The sequence below is a fragment of the Alnus glutinosa genome, chromosome 8 (assembly GCF_958979055.1).
Source record: "Alnus glutinosa chromosome 8, dhAlnGlut1.1, whole genome shotgun sequence".
Taxonomy (NCBI): domain Eukaryota; kingdom Viridiplantae; phylum Streptophyta; class Magnoliopsida; order Fagales; family Betulaceae; genus Alnus; species Alnus glutinosa.
The window spans coordinates 23,597,453-23,615,842 of record NC_084893.1 but is presented as its reverse complement, the minus strand read 5'-3'; the positions used below and the strand labels follow the sequence as shown (position 1 = coordinate 23,615,842).

The 18,390-nt window shown below is 34.4% G+C and overlaps 2 protein-coding genes and 1 non-coding gene across 5 annotated transcripts; 2 read left to right on the top strand and 1 right to left on the bottom strand.

The window, feature by feature from the left end:
- The first annotated feature begins 3,856 nt into the window (after positions 1-3,856).
- Positions 3,857-8,419, top strand: LOC133875668 (uncharacterized). 2 transcript variants are annotated; one of them, XM_062313870.1, is made up of 5 exons: positions 3,857-4,115; positions 6,466-6,687; positions 6,848-6,960; positions 7,573-7,949; positions 8,073-8,419. In XM_062313870.1, exons 1-4 carry the CDS (start codon positions 3,930-3,932, stop codon positions 7,940-7,942), a joined length of 891 nt encoding a protein of 296 aa, XP_062169854.1. In that variant the 5' UTR covers positions 3,857-3,929; the 3' UTR covers positions 7,943-7,949; positions 8,073-8,419. The 2 variants fall into 2 exon arrangements, with proteins under 2 accessions (XP_062169854.1, XP_062169853.1); XM_062313869.1 differs by having other exon boundaries at positions 7,573-8,419.
- LOC133876574 (U6 spliceosomal RNA) lies at positions 4,376-4,478 on the bottom strand. The gene has a single exon (XR_009901568.1). It is a non-coding gene; the product is annotated as a U6 spliceosomal RNA (small nuclear RNA).
- Positions 8,420-14,061: 5,642 nt separating the features above from the next.
- LOC133875565 (protein DETOXIFICATION 19-like) lies at positions 14,062-18,234 on the top strand. Of its 2 annotated transcripts, none has more exons than XM_062313737.1 (7): positions 14,062-14,402; positions 15,971-16,464; positions 16,996-17,082; positions 17,184-17,240; positions 17,352-17,590; positions 17,691-17,809; positions 17,924-18,234. In XM_062313737.1, exons 1-7 carry the CDS (start codon positions 14,100-14,102, stop codon positions 18,053-18,055), a joined length of 1,431 nt encoding a protein of 476 aa, XP_062169721.1. In that variant the 5' UTR covers positions 14,062-14,099; the 3' UTR covers positions 18,056-18,234. The 2 variants fall into 2 exon arrangements, with proteins under 2 accessions (XP_062169721.1, XP_062169720.1); XM_062313736.1 differs by having other exon boundaries at positions 15,971-16,515.
- Positions 18,235-18,390: the final 156 nt, after the last annotated feature.

The following is an 18,390-nucleotide window of genomic DNA, read 5'->3' as shown; positions in this document are numbered from 1 at the left end:
AAAAAAATTTAAAAAACTTTTCTTACCCAAACATACCCTAAGGACCACCAACAATTGTGCAAGTGCAATCATAAAGGCTGCCGCGCCTTAATCCAGACAACAAGTAAAACTTCTCTGACTTGCCAACGCGTGGGGGAGCAGGCTCCCAACCCTCTGCCGCATGTCCAAATGAATATAAATTTTCCTCAAAATATTTTTCTCATTTTTTTTAAATATGTGAAAAATTCCAATGCCATACGCATGATTTTTATTTTTTTTTTTCTATTCTCAAATGTGACATTTTTTTTTAAATTATTATTAGGCTTCGTTTGATTTGCGGAATGAATATTTCATTAAAAAAAAAAAATAATTATTACTGAGAATGAGAAATAATGGAATGGAATAATTGTTCTAAATCCTTAGTTTGGTAACAACACATATACTACAATTGAATTCATCCAAAATTATTAAAAAACCCACATAATTTCTTATTATTATTTTCTTTTCTTTTTTAAAAACTCAAATCTTAAAATAAATATATATATATTGGACCTTAGATATGTGGGTGATAGATCTGATCTATTCTTTGTTCTTTTCTTTTAAGTTTAGTTTGGAAAAATTGAAGGTTTTTTTTTTTTTTAAAAAAAATTATTTAAAATGTTGTTTATTCTCTCAGGAATAGCTATTCCTCTAAAAATTGAGAGAAATAGCTATTACTCTTTGTAAGGGAATAGTTATTCCAAAGAAAATGTCCCTACCAAATAAAGAAATAGCTATTCCAATAGAATAGTCATTCCATTTTAAGGACTTATTCCGTGAACCAAACGAGGCTTTAGATTTGGAATTGATCATTATTAAATTTTAATTCAATTGTAATTTTAGAAGTCATGTCACTTTTGGGTGATAAGAGTCTTGCATATCATTACTCTTTTAATAATCTTATACGGTTTTTTTAATGTTAGACACACTTCCACTCTCACACTTCAAACGTGACTTTTAAAATTACAATTTTATACAAAAATTAAGTAATGTTTCTCATAATGGTGATTTTAAAATATACATCACAGCGTGTGGAAGTGTATAACATTTTTTTACTAAAAAATGAATCCAAAATTTAATAATGATCCATCTCAAATCTAATGCAAATTTATAAAATAAGTTAAAAGATTACAGGAAATTTATGTTCTGTCCAAATAAAATTATGATCGTCTACAATTATTTGTCCGCATTTTCTTAAATTCGGGCATGTGATTGTCAAAGACCACTTATTAGATCTACCTGATCAAATAAAAATTGGGCTGCCCAACCACTTATCTGGACATGTGGGTTTCATAAGTGGACTCTCACATTATCTGTCTAATTTTTTTTTAAATTTGAATAAATAATTATAGACAATTATGAACCATTCAAATACTGGCTCAAACCTTTGTTGATTGCCACGTCACTGGGGGCTTTGCACTTGGTCCATAAATGGAAAACGTTCTGCTTTATGGGCTGGACATGAAATTTTATAGGCTCAAATCCATCTGTGCCGAGTTTTGAACAATTCAATCAAACCCAGCAGGCCGAGTCCATAGCCGTGAAGGAGAAATATTGTTTGTTTTTATTGATTTTTTTTTAATTTTTAATTTTTAATTTTTTAATTTTTTTTTTTTTTTTAAGGCTGGCTTGAGACTCACAAGAGCGTGTCATGCGTTAAAAATACTTTTTCTACAAAATAGGTTAATTAAATGAGATATGAGTTGCGCCAGCTGAAATATTAAAAAATTGAACATGTTAAACAGGATGCAAATACAATCGCTCATACCATAATTAAGAACGATAGATAGAGTTTGAGCGAAAAAATTTTAAATTGTATCTGTGATGTTATATCAACGGAGCATTTTGCCCTTAGGTAATTGAAGTTTATTCAATAAAGATTGATATTTATTAAAAAAGAAAGAAAAAAGAAAGAAGGAGATTAGACAAGATATATTAGCATTCAAGCTGTTTAAACAAGTGGGCTTGTTATTCCATCAAGTTCTTCCCCAGAGAGTGGGGTTGGGTTTCCCACTACAAAACATAATTTGAGAAAGTTTAGTTAATTAATCAATTAATTTTGACAAGTGTTGTGTTTTAAATGACTTTTTTTATATTTTTATTTAAAAAAAACAAAAAAAAAAATAGTTACTTAAAACACACTACATTAACAGTTGTGAAGAGTAGCTTTACTCATTAATTTATCTTGAAAAATTATCACATGTAAATGACAAATTTTTTTATTATTTTTTTTAAAAAAAAATTGTAAACAAATATAAAATTTCATATATTCTTATTTTTTATTGTTTATGTCTGACTGTCTTAATAATTTGAGTAGCTTAAACCATACATGAATGAAACTTATTTTTCACACTTGAAATTAGTGGTCTTCTTTTTCTTTTTCTTTTTTGATAATTTGGTAACTTCATTAATCAACCAATAGTCTCTTACTCGGCAAGGATTACATTCCGAATGATTGAAGGACAATCCTCCCTCCAAACCTCATCTAGAAGCTGTCAAAGGGCTAATTTAGCCAAACCATGGGCAACCATGTTTGCTTCCCTTTTAACATGGTGAACAGAAAAAGACTTGCATCCGAAGTAGGCAAGTCCTAGTATATGAAATTAGTGGTCTTCTTATTAGGCCCAAACCTGCCTCTATTAATATAGGGAAGTGATTCCTGTACACTAAGTGTACAACAAATATACAATATCCCTTCACATGGGGTGTTGTACATTTGTTGTAAGAGTGATGTACAACTATCATTCTTTATTAATATATGAATGAAATCAGCACAAGGCCACATAATTCATTAAATTTTAAGTTTTGGCTAGCAATAAATGATGTAAATCTTAAGTTTTAGGCCCCCCCCCCCCCCCCCCCCCCAAAAAAAAAAGAGAAAATTTTCATAATTATTTGAAAGACCCTTTTATGAAAATAGTAAAATCAAGTTAAAAGAGTTTTGTGCATTATGGTGAAAATAAATCACATCAATTAATGGAGGTGTATATATGTCTTTTGGACTTGAACTTTTACCTAATATAAATATATCAAGACTATATCAAGATGATCAATGATATACATTTTGAACTGATGATGAATATATTAAATGTGCTTATTTATGGCCTCGTGCATATATCCTAGTTTCATGAGAGCTTTAGGTATAGTCAATACTATAGGAAGCGGCCGCACTTGCACTCTCACATAGGTAAGTCCATCTAAAGTGTTCCTGTCTCTCCTCGACAAATTTAGTCTTTGAACTTATTAATAGAAAACTAATCATTTTAGCTCTCTAAGAATGTCATAACACTAAAATACATATCTTTAGAATTGAGGTTTAAAAAGGATATAAGTCATTTAAAAATCTTTTGATGTGACATAGTCACAAACGGTTAGCAGTCTGATGTGACATGTTGTCAATTAATTGGACCGTAGATTTATTGAAGAATTTATTTAAAATAAGATAAAAATCTAACAGCCTAATTGTCGAAATTGAAATAACATGAAAATCAAGAAACTAAATTTGATTTATTTGATCTCTCCTAGTATTTAATTTAAAAAATATTTAAATACTACATGGAGATAATAAATGAAGTTATTATGAGATACAACTTTAAATTTTGACATTTGATTGGAAATGGATCGTATCAATTTTATTTAATGAAACGAAGATGATCTCATTTCAAGTTATTGCAGAGTAAATTTAAATATGAAAGTAAAAAGTGATTTAATTCTTTAAATTTATAAAAAGTTTAAGGAAAGTTGCTATTAGTAGTCTAAATGAAAATAAAAAATTTAGAAGAAAAAAAAATCCAATAAGCAATTTTTTCATCAATATTATTTAAAAGTGATTCTAGGGGCCAAAATCGCTTTTGCCCTTCTTTTGACTGTCTCTGAGAGCTGACGAAGTCAGCGGTGGCTACGAGATAACGATGGCGGAGACGAAGAGCATGGGAGTGGTGGGCAGCGGCCAGATGGGCTCGGGAATCGCCCAGCTCGGCGCCGTGCACGGAATCAACGTCTGGCTGATGGACTCCGACCCCGACGCTCTCGCCAGAGCCTCCAAATCCATCTCTTCCTCTATCCAACGCTTAGTCTCCAAAGGCCAACTCTCTCAGGTTCCGGCACCACCCCTTTCCCTCTTTCGTTCTAATTACTACTGTTCAACAATTGGGTAATCATAACATATATCTCTGTAAACAGGTCGGTCATAATTTCCAACAGTGTCTTCAAGATCTTGTCTGATTTAATTGATTAGTTGATATTCCGTACTCCTGCATGTATTGCACATAACATTAAATGATGCTTACTTATAAAAGAAAAAAAAAAAATTTATATGATGTTCAAAATTTTGAGTCAGAATATCTTTTTTGATAAGAGAAATTTGGACAAGTTCTCGATTTGTGCATGTCATCCTTGCACAGGCACCATGCTAATCTTTTCTGTATCGTTTCAATTTTATTGGCTGTTCCGAAAGACGGTCAGAATATTGCACTTGTATCTTTACTAAAAAGGTAAGTACCATTTGAATGTCCTCACATTTGTATTAAGTTGTCAATGTAAGGGTGTGTATTGGTTCGGTAAGTGGTTAAATCGGTTAACCGACTTTTGTCGGAATGCAGTTGGTGAATTATTTTGGTTAAGTCGAATAAGTTGGTTAATAGGTGGTCAGTTAAGTCAGTTAAATCGGTTAACATTTGGTTAATATGGGTAATGAAATGACGTCGTTTTGATTTTTTTTAAAGGAAAAAAAGAAAAAAAGAAAAAAAAAGAAAGAAAGATCAAACGTTTCGTTCTTACTAAAACGACGCCGTTTCGTTTTATGTCGGTTCGCTTAATCGGTCAGTTAAAAGGAGGTTCGGTTAATCGGTCAGTTAAAAGGCGGTTCGGTTTGGTTACCGAACCGATTTTCGAAACAAAATTTTATACTGACTGTTGAACCGAAATTAGTTGGTAGAGTCGGTAGGTGGTTGATGGTGGTTTGGTTCGGTTTGATAAGCAGTCGGTAGGCGATAGTCGAATAATTTGCCCATCCCTAGTTGTCATGTGTAAAAGTGCAGAATTCCTACTTCAAATGTTTAGAAGCCTGACCTGAGTTCCTTTAGATGTTCACGTGCCTGAATGAGACTCATTAAAGGTGGAACATGAGCCATTTATTTATTGTTGGATGAATGAGATTTTATAAACGAACAAAACAGTTCAAACTCTCCAGTATTAACACTGGACCACACTACCAGATTAGCTTACAAACATTCACAACTCTGTAGAAAAAACAGAGCTTACCCAAATCTCTTGCAGCTAACACCTATACAAGCAATATGTACACAACAGAAACTAAACTTTCTACACACCAGAATATGAACTGTCGGACCGTGAGTTGCCATTCCACGTAAAACTAATTGTTGTTAAGGGAGACAAACTGAAGTCTTTTATGGACCTCAACATCGCATCCAATGGGCTTGGTTTTAGAGTGGTTGCAAGGAGTTGCGTTGTGTCCCAACAATCTCTCCTTTACGATAACGCTCCTACGACTCGATCTCATGATTTTCTGGCTCTAATACCATTTGTCGAACCCTTGATTTGTTGGGTTGTATTTATGGAGATGCTTTGTGATTTGGATGCTCTGTGATTTGGTAATGTTCCAGTTTCCCTACTGGTTTGGTGAGAGAGAGGAGAGAGGGACGAGAGATTCTGCGCTGGTTTGGCCCCGAGAGAGTGAGACGAGAGAGGCGGAGAAAAAGATAGGGATAAAAAATAATAAAAATAATATTTTAAAAAAATAGAGAGTTAGAATAGATATTCTGATGGAGTTTATAATGAAAAATGAGTAGCTAAAATAGAAAAAGTTGTATTTTGATTAGTTAAAATGGCCATCACTACTGGAGATGCTCTAATCCCCAACTTAAACAGAGATTTAAGTTCTCTTGGGTCTTCTTAAAACGTCCTTTAGCCAAAATTCTTGCTCTGATCTCCCTCCCATGTTATATTCTGCAGAATCCTTTCCTCAGTCTTGGGTTGGTTTCTGTATTTCAAGTCCCTTCTTTGCCTCCATGAACATGAGCCATTTATGAATTGCTTGATTTTATGACATTGGGGAGGTTGACTAAAATCTGGAGTTGACCTAGTCTAGGTGAGGCTCTTCACTTAACTGTCAATTTCAAAGCAAAATCTAGTAATTTGCATAAAAATGTTAAGAGGAAAAAAAACAATGTTGTAGGTTAATTAAAGGAGTTTTCAAGTAATGAATGATAATGATGATGAAAATAATATATCTCATTTCTTTGTAGGATTGTTAGCATAAAAACCATCTCCTTCCTAGGCTCAGATGTATTTTTTCTGATTAAAAAGTTGTGAGAATAGAAATTTCATTTACACAACAAAAAAGATAAATTCAATGGGCCTTGTAGATTCATGTGAGTTTATGTAGTTAAACTATTACAATGCTAACAAAAATTGGCTACTTAAAAGGCAGCAGGTACTGGTGCTTTGGGACGATTGCGGTTTACACCAAACTTGGAAGAGCTTCGTTCAGCTGATGTTATTATTGAAGCTATTGTGGAATCTGAAGATGTGAAAAGAAAGTTATTTTCTGAACTAGATAAGATTGCAAAAAGTACAGCCATTTTGGCATCTAATACAAGTTCTATCTCCATTACTCGTCTAGCATCTGCGACTAGCAGACCCCGCCAGGTTTTACTCAGAATATCTTTCCTTGGCCTGAAGTTTTGCTTAAATATCTGATAGTAACATCTAATTGTATAGTTGTAGCAGAGTGTTTGCTTTCCTTAAATATTTATAATGATTTCATACATAAGAAATCTGATTAGTGAAACCATTGTTTCTTCTACAGGTGATTGGCATGCATTTCATGAATCCTCCTCCTATTATGAAACTGGTGGAGATTGTGCGGGGTGCAGACACATCAGATGAGACATTCAATGCAACAAAAGCCTTGGCCTTGAGGTCATTGATCGAAACTTTCTGTTATTGCAAAAAAAAAAAGAAAAAAAGAAGCTTTTGTTATTCAAGTTGCCCCTAATTTGTGTAGGATTGGATTAATTAATACACCCTTGTCCTGTTGAGCCAAATAATAGCAAAAATAAACTTTAATCTCTCTCTAAAAAAATTGTGATATGGTAGGCATGCTGTGCTTGTGTTCATATGCATGCAAGTATCTAGTCGCGTAATTTGCGAATAACTTCTCTCTCTGAGTTGACATAAAAAAAATGAATCTGTTAGTGACATATGCTTTTTCTTTCCTATGTTGTTTTCAATTAGCTCTCACCTGCTCGCTATTGTTCTTTCTTTTTTCCCCCTCCTATTGGTAGCATTTTTAATATGGCCCTTAGGGGGAGGGCTCATGACTTCGAAAGGCATGATGATATTACTGAAGAACGTCTTTATTAGAATATTTTTGCTTCTCATTTTGGGCAATTAGCAAATTTTTCTTTATTTATTTATTTTTTTATATTCCTGTGGACTTCTAGAAATCTGTTTCATGTAGCTTTTATAAACGGTGATGTATTATGTAGTCTTGGTCTGTCATATTTTATCTTGTGACTGGTGAAATTGCAGGTTAGGCAAGACAGTTATATGCTCTCAGGATTATTCTGGATTCATTGTAAACCGGATCCTTATGCCGATGATAAATGAAGCATTTTTCACTCTCTATACCGGTGTAGCAACAAAGGAAGACATTGATACTGGTATGAAGCTGGGAACAAACCATCCAATGGGTCCTCTGGAGCTTGCAGATTTCATCGGATTGGATGTCTGCTTGTCCATAATGAAAGTTCTTCATGCTGGCCTTGGAGACAGTAAATATGCTCCCTGTCCTCTTCTTGTGCAATATGTGGATGCAGGTCGGCTCGGAAGAAAACGCGGTATCGGGGTGTATGAGTACCGTAAAGTGCCCGAACCAGTAAAGCCATCACCTCGACTTTGAACCAGTGGCATGTCACTAAGGACCTCTCAAAAATTCTCATTAAAATTATCTTCCAAGATTCCATAATGTTTTCTTTTGGTTTCTTTCTTCCATACTGTCATGTTGTCTCACATGGTGAGGTTTAACGTAGGTTCCACCATGTGACAATGTCTCACATGGTAAAGTAGGTGGGGAAACAGCATCACGCTTTGGATTATGGAATGGATTATGCTTCTTTTGAACTGGTGAGGATCACCAAGTACGGAGAAGTGAGCTTACAAAAGTAATAAAGAGGGGAAGAAGCCTTCAAGAGAACATTCTTTTTCTCTGGTGAGCTTTTACTTTCTTTGCATTTTCAAGAGTCATGTAAATACAGCAAAGCTGTATGATATGTATTGCCTTCTTTGTGTTACACTATAAATTAAATATTAAACTTATTAATTTCTATTAAAAATAAGTGGTGTTGAGACTCACTTATTAAGGAAGAGTTTGAATTCACACGTGAGAAAGAATGTTAGGATATATAAATTAAAGGGTTAAATACCTTTTTGGTACCTGTGGTTTGGAAACTTTATTTTTTGGTACCTTAATTTTAATTCGCATCGCAGATGGTACCTGAGTTTTGGAAAAAGTCGGACTTGGTACCTCCGTCTATTTTTCTGCCTAAAATTTAACGGACTGCCATGTGTTGACACATGGCACAATGTAAAAAAAAAAAAACTTTAAAAATTAATAAAAAAATAAATATTAAAACTAAAAAAAAAAATTGAAAAAAAAAGGAGGGGAGGCTCAGCCACCCCCGTGGCCCATGGGGGGTGGCAGCCAAAACCCTCGCAATTTTTTTTGTTTTTCCTTAGCCATTGGGATTAAGGGGTGGTTCGGCCACCCCAGACAGGCCAAGGGGTTAGTTTAGCCACCCCCAGTTTTTTATCAATTTTTTTTTTAAAAGTTTTATTATTTTTAATTTTTTTTTTACATTGTGCCACGTGTCAACACCTGAGAGTAGACACGTGACAGTCCGTTAAATTTTGGACGAAAAAATGGACAGAGGTACTAAGTTCGTCTTTTCTCAAAATTCAAGTACCATTTATGGTGCGAATTGAAACTGAGGTACCAAAAAATAAAGTTCTTAAATTACATGTATCAAAAAGGTATTTAATCCTAAATTAAATAATTAAATTTATTTATTTTTATTATCAAATGCTTTTGGGATAAAATATATTTTAACTTAAGGTGGCAATCAGGAAATGGTGGTTGTGATATCAATGGCTGGCTTTAGGTTGTTTTCCTTTCCCTAGGTGTAAATTTGTAATCCAAAAAATTCATGTCCCATCGAACATAGAAGTGTGAATTGAAAATTTGAAAGTGGAGTCACAGAAGTCAATCTGGTAGATTTGACATCACGTTGCTCCTTCAGCCTCTATCCAAAAGACAAAATGGTTGATAAAGTTGAACACAACAAAAGCAGCACTTGATTCAATCATTGCACTAGCAAAACAAATCTAATCCCACTTTTTGACTATTAAGAAAAAGCCCTAATTATATTTGTAATAATTTTATTTTTAGTGATAATGCAAGTGAGATTAACACATTTTTTGAGTTATAATAACATTATATGTTATTGGAGTACTGAATGACATAGCCTTAACGAGGACGTTAACGTTTAAGTTTTACATTGAAAATATAAATAACACAGATAGAGTTTGAGGGATTATAAAGGTATTTATGAGTATTAATTCTCACATTAATTTTTAAGTGAAGCTTTCAAATTGACTGCTATTTTTAGAGTGATAACATTGTTAGCGATTTCCTTGAACCGTTACAGTCTTGCTACTGAATTTTGCGTTCGGATTGGATGGTTATTGGTTAAAAAGTTTTGTCCCTTGAGAGTATGATTTACACACATAGGCTAAAAGCTAATAACCAAATGTGTTACATTCATATCCTAGAACTCTAGAAGCAAAAATGTAAATCCTTAATCCCCTAGCTAGGTAATGAAAGCTCTGCTTTCTTTATTGCTTGCCAGCTTACCAAGCTTTTGAATGAGACAAAAGGAATCAAAAAGAGCCCCACTTTTCCTATAAACAAGGCTAAGCATGACCCACATAGAGGAGCCTATTGCAAGCATGAGCTTCATGGTTCAACATGGCTAGCCCCACAATTCCTGCCACCCTAATTACAGAGGCAGATTTCTTCATTGAAAGAGACTGAAATGGAATCCAATGGGTTAATACAGACAGATAAAAAAAGAAAAAAGAAAAAAGAAAAAGAAAAAGGTAACTACATTATTAATAAGATAAGAAAGGAGCTAGATAAAAAGAGAGACAACAAAGCTGCCCAGCTTTTCTCTATTCTTAAAGGGTGTTTGGAACAACAACAACAACAACAACGTGAGAGATCAGGGGAAGGTGCTCCATCCACAGCAATGAAGTTCTTGTTCCAGTGCCCATGTTGCTCGTGTTTCTGCTTCATGAAGCCCAAGAAGGGCAAGGCAAAGGTGACGGAAGTAGCCAAGGAAGCAGCCAAGGAAGAGAAGAAAGAGTGACAAACTCAACCCCCCATCAAACAATGTTAAGAGGAAACAACTAATTACTACCAATCTGGTTACTCTTCTTTTAGTATGCGCAAGCCTACTTCTTTCCTGCCAAGCATATGGTGATCATATCCATTGGGAAATGTGTAATATCTCTTCATGGATAATAAAATGCCAACTTCTTGCACATATTTTTGTTATTTTCATCACCAGTAGATCTGTTTTAAGGTTACATTAACTTACATTTGCATTTTATGAGTAGCTTTAAGAGAATGCCATAGACATATTCCCAATTTTCTCCCCTTCTGGTTGGTTGTCTGACCACTGAACATTATTCTTATTAAAAACCATAAGTGTGTTGTTGGAACCTGCTTGTGTTCATGTCAGTGTCAGGGAGAGGGAAGAGATCTTGATAAGGCACTCCCCCATAGTTCATGTCAAAAATGCATTTAATAAAAGGAAGCAATTCAATTTCTTTCTCGATATTTCTTGCCAAGGAGAATCAGGCTTTTGATAATCGGATTCGGATCCTCTCCGATTCATTTGTTAGTGTAATGTGAAGGGCCAAATTAAATTATCCATAAAAATGTGAAAATATAATTTTATCCTCTGCATTACACTAACCGGATACTCTCCGGCTTTGAGTATCTATATCTAATTGGGATTTGTAATTAATTAAGATGAATGAAGTATGCAATTAAACCTAGCTTGCTTCAATTCTACCGACGAATTCGAAAAGAGAAGTGTTCTTCAAGCCTGTTGATTCTTCTTAGAGTGCTTGTATTGAAGGCATCAACACTTGTTGATTCCTTAAGAATGTCAAGAAATTTGATTCAAACCAATGAACTGCTCCCCTAATCCAAGTATAGTAAAACCCTAATGAAAGCAATTATGAACAACCCTTAAAGTGTTTGACGTCTACATGCTATTTGAAAAAGAAAACCCAAACAAAATTCTAAATAAAGAAAATTCATGTTTGCTAATCTTTAATGCGGCATTCCAGGTAGTCCATGTTTATTTTGGGCCATTAAAAAGTAGTTTATAAGATCCATATCATATATTTTTGAGCTTATGGCTCATGTAGGAATGCAACTCAAAGTCGGGTTTCGACCCATGATTCATTTTCTCCACATGGGTCAATCCAACGACATCAAGAGGTTTAAGCATTTTTTACTCAATAAATCATATAGTAATGGGCCAACACTTTTAATGAATGACCCACTAATGCTCAGCTACAAGTAGGAGTTTACATGGTCAGCACACACAGGGTGGAAGCTTAACGAGTCCACAATCACTCCATATGGAGTTTTTTTTTTTTTTTTGCCATACAATGATTGATTTTGCATTTATCCCAATAAAAATATATATATTTTTATTTTTTTATTTTTAAATAGTTTTTTTAAATAATTTTTTATTTTAGTTTTTAAGAGAATAAGAGTATTATAAGAATATAATAAAAAAAAATAGCATTTTTGAAACATGGTGGTAGATTGATAATTTGATGGGTCACTTTAATACCCTTCAAAATTCATGGGACTATTTTAAAAATGAGGGAATTTTTATTTTTATTTTTATTTTATATATATATATATATATATATATATATATATATATATATATATATATATATATATATATATATTTCCCTTATTAATTAGGGCTAAATACATTTTTGGTACCTGAATTTTGAAAAACTTTAATTTTTGGTACCTGAGTTTCAATTCATATCACAGATGGTACTTCCGTTTTGGAAAAAGATCAAATTAGTACTTTAGTCAAGTTTTCCGTCCAAAAACTAACGGTCTGCCAGGTGTCAACCCTTGAGGGTTAGCACGCATTTTAGTATAAAAAAATAAAAAATATTAAAAACTTAAAAAAAATTGAAAAACAAAAAGAAAAAGAAAAGGGGAGGCTAGGTTGAGCCACCCACCCCATGGCAAAAAAAAAAAAAAAAAAAATTGTTTAAGGGTTTTGGCCCTTGCCACCGGCCACCCCCACGCCGTACCGGTCAATTTTTTATTTCTTTTTTCAATTTTTTTTCTATGTTTTTAGTTTCTTTTTAATTTTTTAATTAACGTTTACAAATTTTTTATTTTTTATTTTTATACTAAAACATGTGTTAACCAGGGGTTGACACTTGGCGGGTCGTTAGTTTTTGGACGAAAAATTTGACTGAAGTACTAATTTGATCTTTTTCCAAAACAAAAAATATAATTTATAATGCGAATTGAAACTTAAATATCAAAAAATAAAATTTTCAAAACTCAAATACAAAAAACGTAGTTAATCCTATTAATTAAAAGCCATAATTTGTTGGGGGACGGCAACCGCTTGAGTCATTTAAGGGTACGTGCACAAAGCAGCAAGCTAATTATCACCACAAAAAAAATAAAATAAAATAAAATAAAATAAAATAAAAAATCTGTTTTGCTTGCATTAATTGGGAAAAGGACATTACGGTGTATCAATTTTCCAGGCAAATAGAAGAAAAGATAGAAACACAGGAAGAATAGGTCACAGCCTGCTGCTAGTGGCGCCGCTGGCCTTTTCCTTCGCATAAAATAATCTACACAGCTGTCAAATTATAAATGCATGGAAAATTAAATTAATTTCCTTTTACATTTCTTGCCCCCCCCCCCCAACAATCTTTATTTATGAAGGAGGATCCCAGATTTTCAAAATTTTGGAATTTATAAGTCGTTTTTGGAATTCTTGCTCCGTATATTGTAAAAAAACTTTAAACTAAAAACTGTCTTTTAATTTTCTGAAGAAGAAACGCCGCACCAAAAGTGAAGAAGAAATGTTTTGGGAGAAAAATTCTTTCTTGGTGCTTTGATAACATGCCTCATTTTTCCTCTAAAATTATTTGTTCAAATTTGAAAAAATTTAAGCAGGTGTTTGTGAATTGTGAGTGAGCACTTATGAGATCTACTTGGCCAAATAAAATTTGGGTTGCCCAACTACTTATTCGGTCCGGTGGATCCTATAAATTTTGTCTTACAATTACTAATCAAAATTTTCTCAAATTCAAATAAATAATTTAATGAGGATAGTAATCCTATTTTTCTAAGCGTTTCTACGCCTAAAAAGGGCATAAATTCTGTAATTTGAAATCGTAGATATCCTAATTCTTTATTATATTGTGCGCATGATGTCACAAGTCCATTTGGTTTTTATGAAATTGGTGATCGGACAACTTAATAGTTTGTTTAGGGGTAGTGATTAGGGGGGGGACCCTTTACCGGCTCCCTTCCCCCCCCTTTTCAATAAACAAGTCCCTTTTACTGAAAAAGAAAACATAAAACAATAAAAAAAAAAAAAAAAACTTTTTCAATATATGGGACTTGTTTATTGAAAAGGGGGGAAGGAAGTCGGTAAAAGGTCCCCCCCAATCACTACCCCTGTTTAGGTGTTGAATTTTTAAAATCAGAATCTATTTGCGAATTTCGAGGTTTGACTTTTAAAAAAAAGTTAAATAAAATATGATTTGTTTTTGAAAAAGTTGAATAAAATATAATTTGTTTAAAAAATAGGTAAATAAAATATAATTTATTTTAAAAAAATTCTTTCGACATCCTAGTGAGATGTAATATATAACAAATTATGAGGGCCAAAGTCCAAAGGTACAAGAAGTGGAAAATAGATATGTCGCCGAACACTTATTCTGACACAGATACACCCTTGCTACTAGAGGCCTGTGATGATGATGATGATGGTCATGTTGGCGGTGGAGATGAAACAAACGGCCGAGGGTGGTGGAAGAAAGTGTTGGACGTGGAGGAGGCCAAGAAGCAACTGTTGTTTTCCCTACCAATGATTGTTACCAATGTTTTCTATTACTCGATCACCTTGGTCTCTGTCATGATTGCCGGCCACCTTGGCGAGCTTGAGCTCGCCGGTGCAACTCTTGCAAACTCGTGGGCAGTTGTCACCGGCATCGCTACCGCGGTAACTCTATCATGTTCATCATGCCTGTTACTTCTTTTGTTTTCCTTTACTTCTTTTTCAGAAATCCAGTGATAATATATACTACCCTAGTATATATATATATATATATATATATAGATATATATATATGGAAATTAAGGTGTATTATTATGTTGTCGATCTCTGTTCTTATCGTTCTTGTGGAGGAAGTTGAGCAAGTGGGAGAACATGGTAGCAGGAGGAAATTACACTTTACATTCATGAAATATCTACTCATTTACGTTTTGTTAAAATATTAATTAAGTGAATAAATTTACTTTTTCTTATCGTCTTTAAGCTTTTAGGATAAGACTAAGTGGTGGTTTAATGTGATATATATTAGAGCTAAACGTTTTAAATTCGAACATTGGTTCTGTCATTTATCTCCTATTTCAATTAAATATTTCACGTGTTGAGGGAAAATATTAAAATATTGATTATATGCGTTTTAACACTTCATTTCCGATGGCATTTTCAACGGTTTTGGTAAAAAAAAAAAAAAAGGTGAAAAAAAAAAATAGGTGAATCGCCACAGTAAGATACACTGAGGGGTTTATCCTCGTTTTTTGAACATGGGCCACGGAAATGCAAATGGGTGGATACTGGGGCTGGAAGGGATAATGAATTTTCCTTTTATTTTAAAATTTGTGGAGTTGTTTTCTCTTCCATGGACATAGATTTTAATTAGTCCACGTAATTTCGACCACATATGACAATGATGAATACGTGTAAACCACTCACATAAGAAAACAAAAACTCCAAAAGGAAAAGGTTGATTCCAACCTAATATAATGATAAAAGCTAAAGGCTCACGTAATTGGAGCTATGACGCTTACTTTTTGTCTTTTGATAACAGTCCATCATACCCATCTATGTTAAGTCAGAGCCTTACAACTATGAGTTCACGAGAGAGAGTAGTTTATTCTGAGCAAGCCTTTTTTGGTTGTATGCAATTAAGATGAAATCTGAAAGGCTATAAGTAAAGGGTGACAATTCATGATCGCGTGTTAGGTTCGGGTCGTGTCGAGGTGTAGGTAAAAAGTCTATATTGATCGATCGTAACCTAACTCATTTAATTAACCAGGTCGTGTTGATTTCGCCAGTTTTGTAAAGAATTCCCAATACTAAGCATACCCACATACTTTCTCATGATGAATGGCAAAAGAGACATGTTAATATCAATCCTACTGAACTCTTTGTTTGGAAGTAGTACTTCTCTTGCTTTTATGAAGCTAATAAAATTGCAACTTTTCCTGTAAAAAGCCACTTACAAATATCGTGAAAATTCTGACGCATAACATAGTTGTATGCAAGAGTAGCTATTTTCTGATAGCAGTGCATAGTTCATGCATTGTCTTGAAAGGTTCCTTCTTTTTTGAAGGAATGACCAATTTATTTGACCAAAAGATAAGAGTACAACTTTGCCATAGCAGATTGCAGAACCAAATTAAGGCACACAAAAACAAAAAGCTAACAGCAGATAAGCCTAGCTGCAAACAACTTTTTCATAAAAAAAGTTGACTCTTATATCATCTTTGTTCTTGTTTTAGATTGGGTTAAGTGGAGCGCTAGAGACACTTTGTGGGCAAGGGTTTGGAGCAAAAGCATACAGAATGTTGGGAATTTATCTACAAGCCTCTTGTATCATATCTTTCCTCTTCTCTGCCATCATAGGCATCATCTGGTTCTATACGGAACACATACTGATCTTCCTTCACCAAGATGCTGACATTGCAAAGACAGCCGCTCTCTATATAAAGTTTCTTATTCCTGGATTATTTGCATATGGCTTCCTGCAAAACATCTTGAGGTTTCTTCAGACACAATCTATTGTTTGGCCCCTGGTTGTATTCTCAGGGCTACCATTGCTTATTAATGCTGGTATTGCATATGCTTTAGTGCATTGGACAGCTCTCGGTTTCAAGGGAGCTCCATTAGCAGCTTCGATTTCATTATGGCTATCAGTGATTATTTTGGCCGTGTATGTGACTTGTGGAAAGCAATTTGAGCATACATGGGAGGGGTTTTCATTGGAATCTTTCCGGTACATTTTTACAAACTTGAAACTAGCCCTGCCCTCTGCAGCAATGGTATGGTAATTGCCTTCAGCATACTATCTTCTTCACTGTTAAAGAACTTTCAAAATTACTATGTAAATATATATACTTTGTGGTTTGAGAATGTTCTAAAACTGCCTTGGAAGAAGACAAACTCAAGTTGGCATTTGTAAGGCTATTGCTTTAAAGCAAGCAATGCCTGGGTGTATGCACTTATGTGTATGCTCTAGTTTGCACCGAACCTACACAAGCACTTGTGTGTATACTTTAGATTAGCAGTTACTGTTAATTGCGAAGTTACATGTCCGTTAGTGAACAGATATTAAAACTGCTCTTTTAACACTAAAAAGAGTCCACTCCATACCAGGCTTAGTGCGCAGAAAATTCTCTCTTATTCTGTCAAAAATCCTTCTGTAGTTTTCAAATTCAAGTCTCTCTCACATTATGTTTATATTCAAGATACTGTCATGACCTTATAAATTTTTTGCACGTCCCCTCTACTTTCAAAATTTTGCCAGCTTGGAGTACTGGGCTTTCGAGATTCTGGTTCTCTTAGCAGGACTGTTGCAAAACTCAGAAACAACTACTTCGCTGATTGCAATGTGGTAAGTTCCTCTGTTTTTCCCCTGCTGTATCAGTTACAGGCCTGATCTTTTTTACCCTTCAATAACTTTTTTTCTGTTCTTTTTGTGGACTATAACTTCAGCGTGAATACAGAAGCTATTTCTTACATGGTCGCATATGGTCTCAGTGCTGCTGCAAGGTCAGTTGGTAGAATATATATAACTTCTTTAAACTTGTCTTGTTCTTTCTAAGTCCTCCATATCTCCATTCTGTTCCAGATATTGAGAAAATTTTGAACTTAATGTGGCAGCACAAGGGTGTCAAATGAATTGGGAGCAGGCAATGCCAACCGGGCTAAGAATGCCATGTCTGTGAGTCTTAAGCTCTGTCTCATTCTTGCCCTCACAGTTGTTTTGGCTCTTGCACTTGGTCACAATATATGGGCTAGTTGCTTCAGTAACAGCTCTGTAATCATAAAGGAATTTGCTTCAATGACACCTCTTCTTGCAATTTCAATATTCATTGATGCAGTGCAAGGTGTCTTATCAGGTCCGAATTAACCGATTTTCTATGACACGCTCTCTCTGTCCCGATCTTTTCTACTTAGTAGACTGTTATACGATTGTCATACAACTTGATGATGTTGCAGGTATTGCCAGAGGATGTGGTTGGCAGCACTTGGCTGTGTACGTTAACTTGGCAACCTTCTACGTCATCGGTGTCCCAATTGGATGCGTCCTCGGATTTAAGTCAAAACTACAAGCTAAGGTGAGCTTATATCAGTTAAATCTGTCTACATTTACATGCAAAGTATCATATTTCCTTCAAAGCAATTTGAGAAGATATCATATCTACTTGACAGAAAAAGAGAATTTTTTACAGGGTTTGTGGATAGGCTTAATCTGTGGCCTCTTCTGCCAAGCCAGCACCCTCTTGTTCATTACACTCCGCACAAAATGGGCTAAACTGAATCTTCCTGTGGAAGGTAATAAAGAAAACCGTGTCTCTGTCTAGCTGAAAGCCAAGCAGAAAAGCAATGAACACAGCCTTCTCGGGCGAACCACGTGACCAGTGACACATTTTGGCGACAGTAGTAATAGAAGAGAAACTCAATATGGTTTGTATTTCCTCACTTACCCATCTGTTGAGTTTTCATTTCTATAAATAACCAATACAAGATATGATTTGTTACACGAGATAGACTCTACATTTGAACTACACAACCATCTGATTATCAAACCAGAATGTAACGGTAACGATGACTCAGGAAAAACGCAAGCTACATCTGCATTATCACTCCAAAATGATCAATCAATTTGGAGTTTCCTTAAAATTCCTTATAAAGTCCA

Bases quoted from the DNA above. Each gene is read 5' to 3' on its own strand.
- LOC133875668 (XM_062313870.1), top strand. From the start codon at position 3,930: ATGGCGGAGACGAAGAGCATGGGAGTGGTGGGCAGCGGCCAGATGGGC. The intron at 4,116-6,465 runs GTTCCGGCACCA...GCTACTTAAAAG, and splicing joins CCAAAGGCCAACTCTCTCAG to GCAGCAGGTACTGGTGCTTT. The intron at 6,961-7,572 runs GTCATTGATCGA...GTGAAATTGCAG, and splicing joins ACAAAAGCCTTGGCCTTGAG to GTTAGGCAAGACAGTTATAT.
- LOC133875565 (XM_062313736.1), top strand. From the start codon at position 14,100: ATGTCGCCGAACACTTATTCTGACACAGATACACCCTTGCTACTAGAG. The intron at 14,403-15,970 runs GTAACTCTATCA...TTCTTGTTTTAG, and splicing joins TCACCGGCATCGCTACCGCG to ATTGGGTTAAGTGGAGCGCT. The intron at 17,241-17,351 runs GTCAGTTGGTAG...TTAATGTGGCAG, and splicing joins GGTCTCAGTGCTGCTGCAAG to CACAAGGGTGTCAAATGAAT.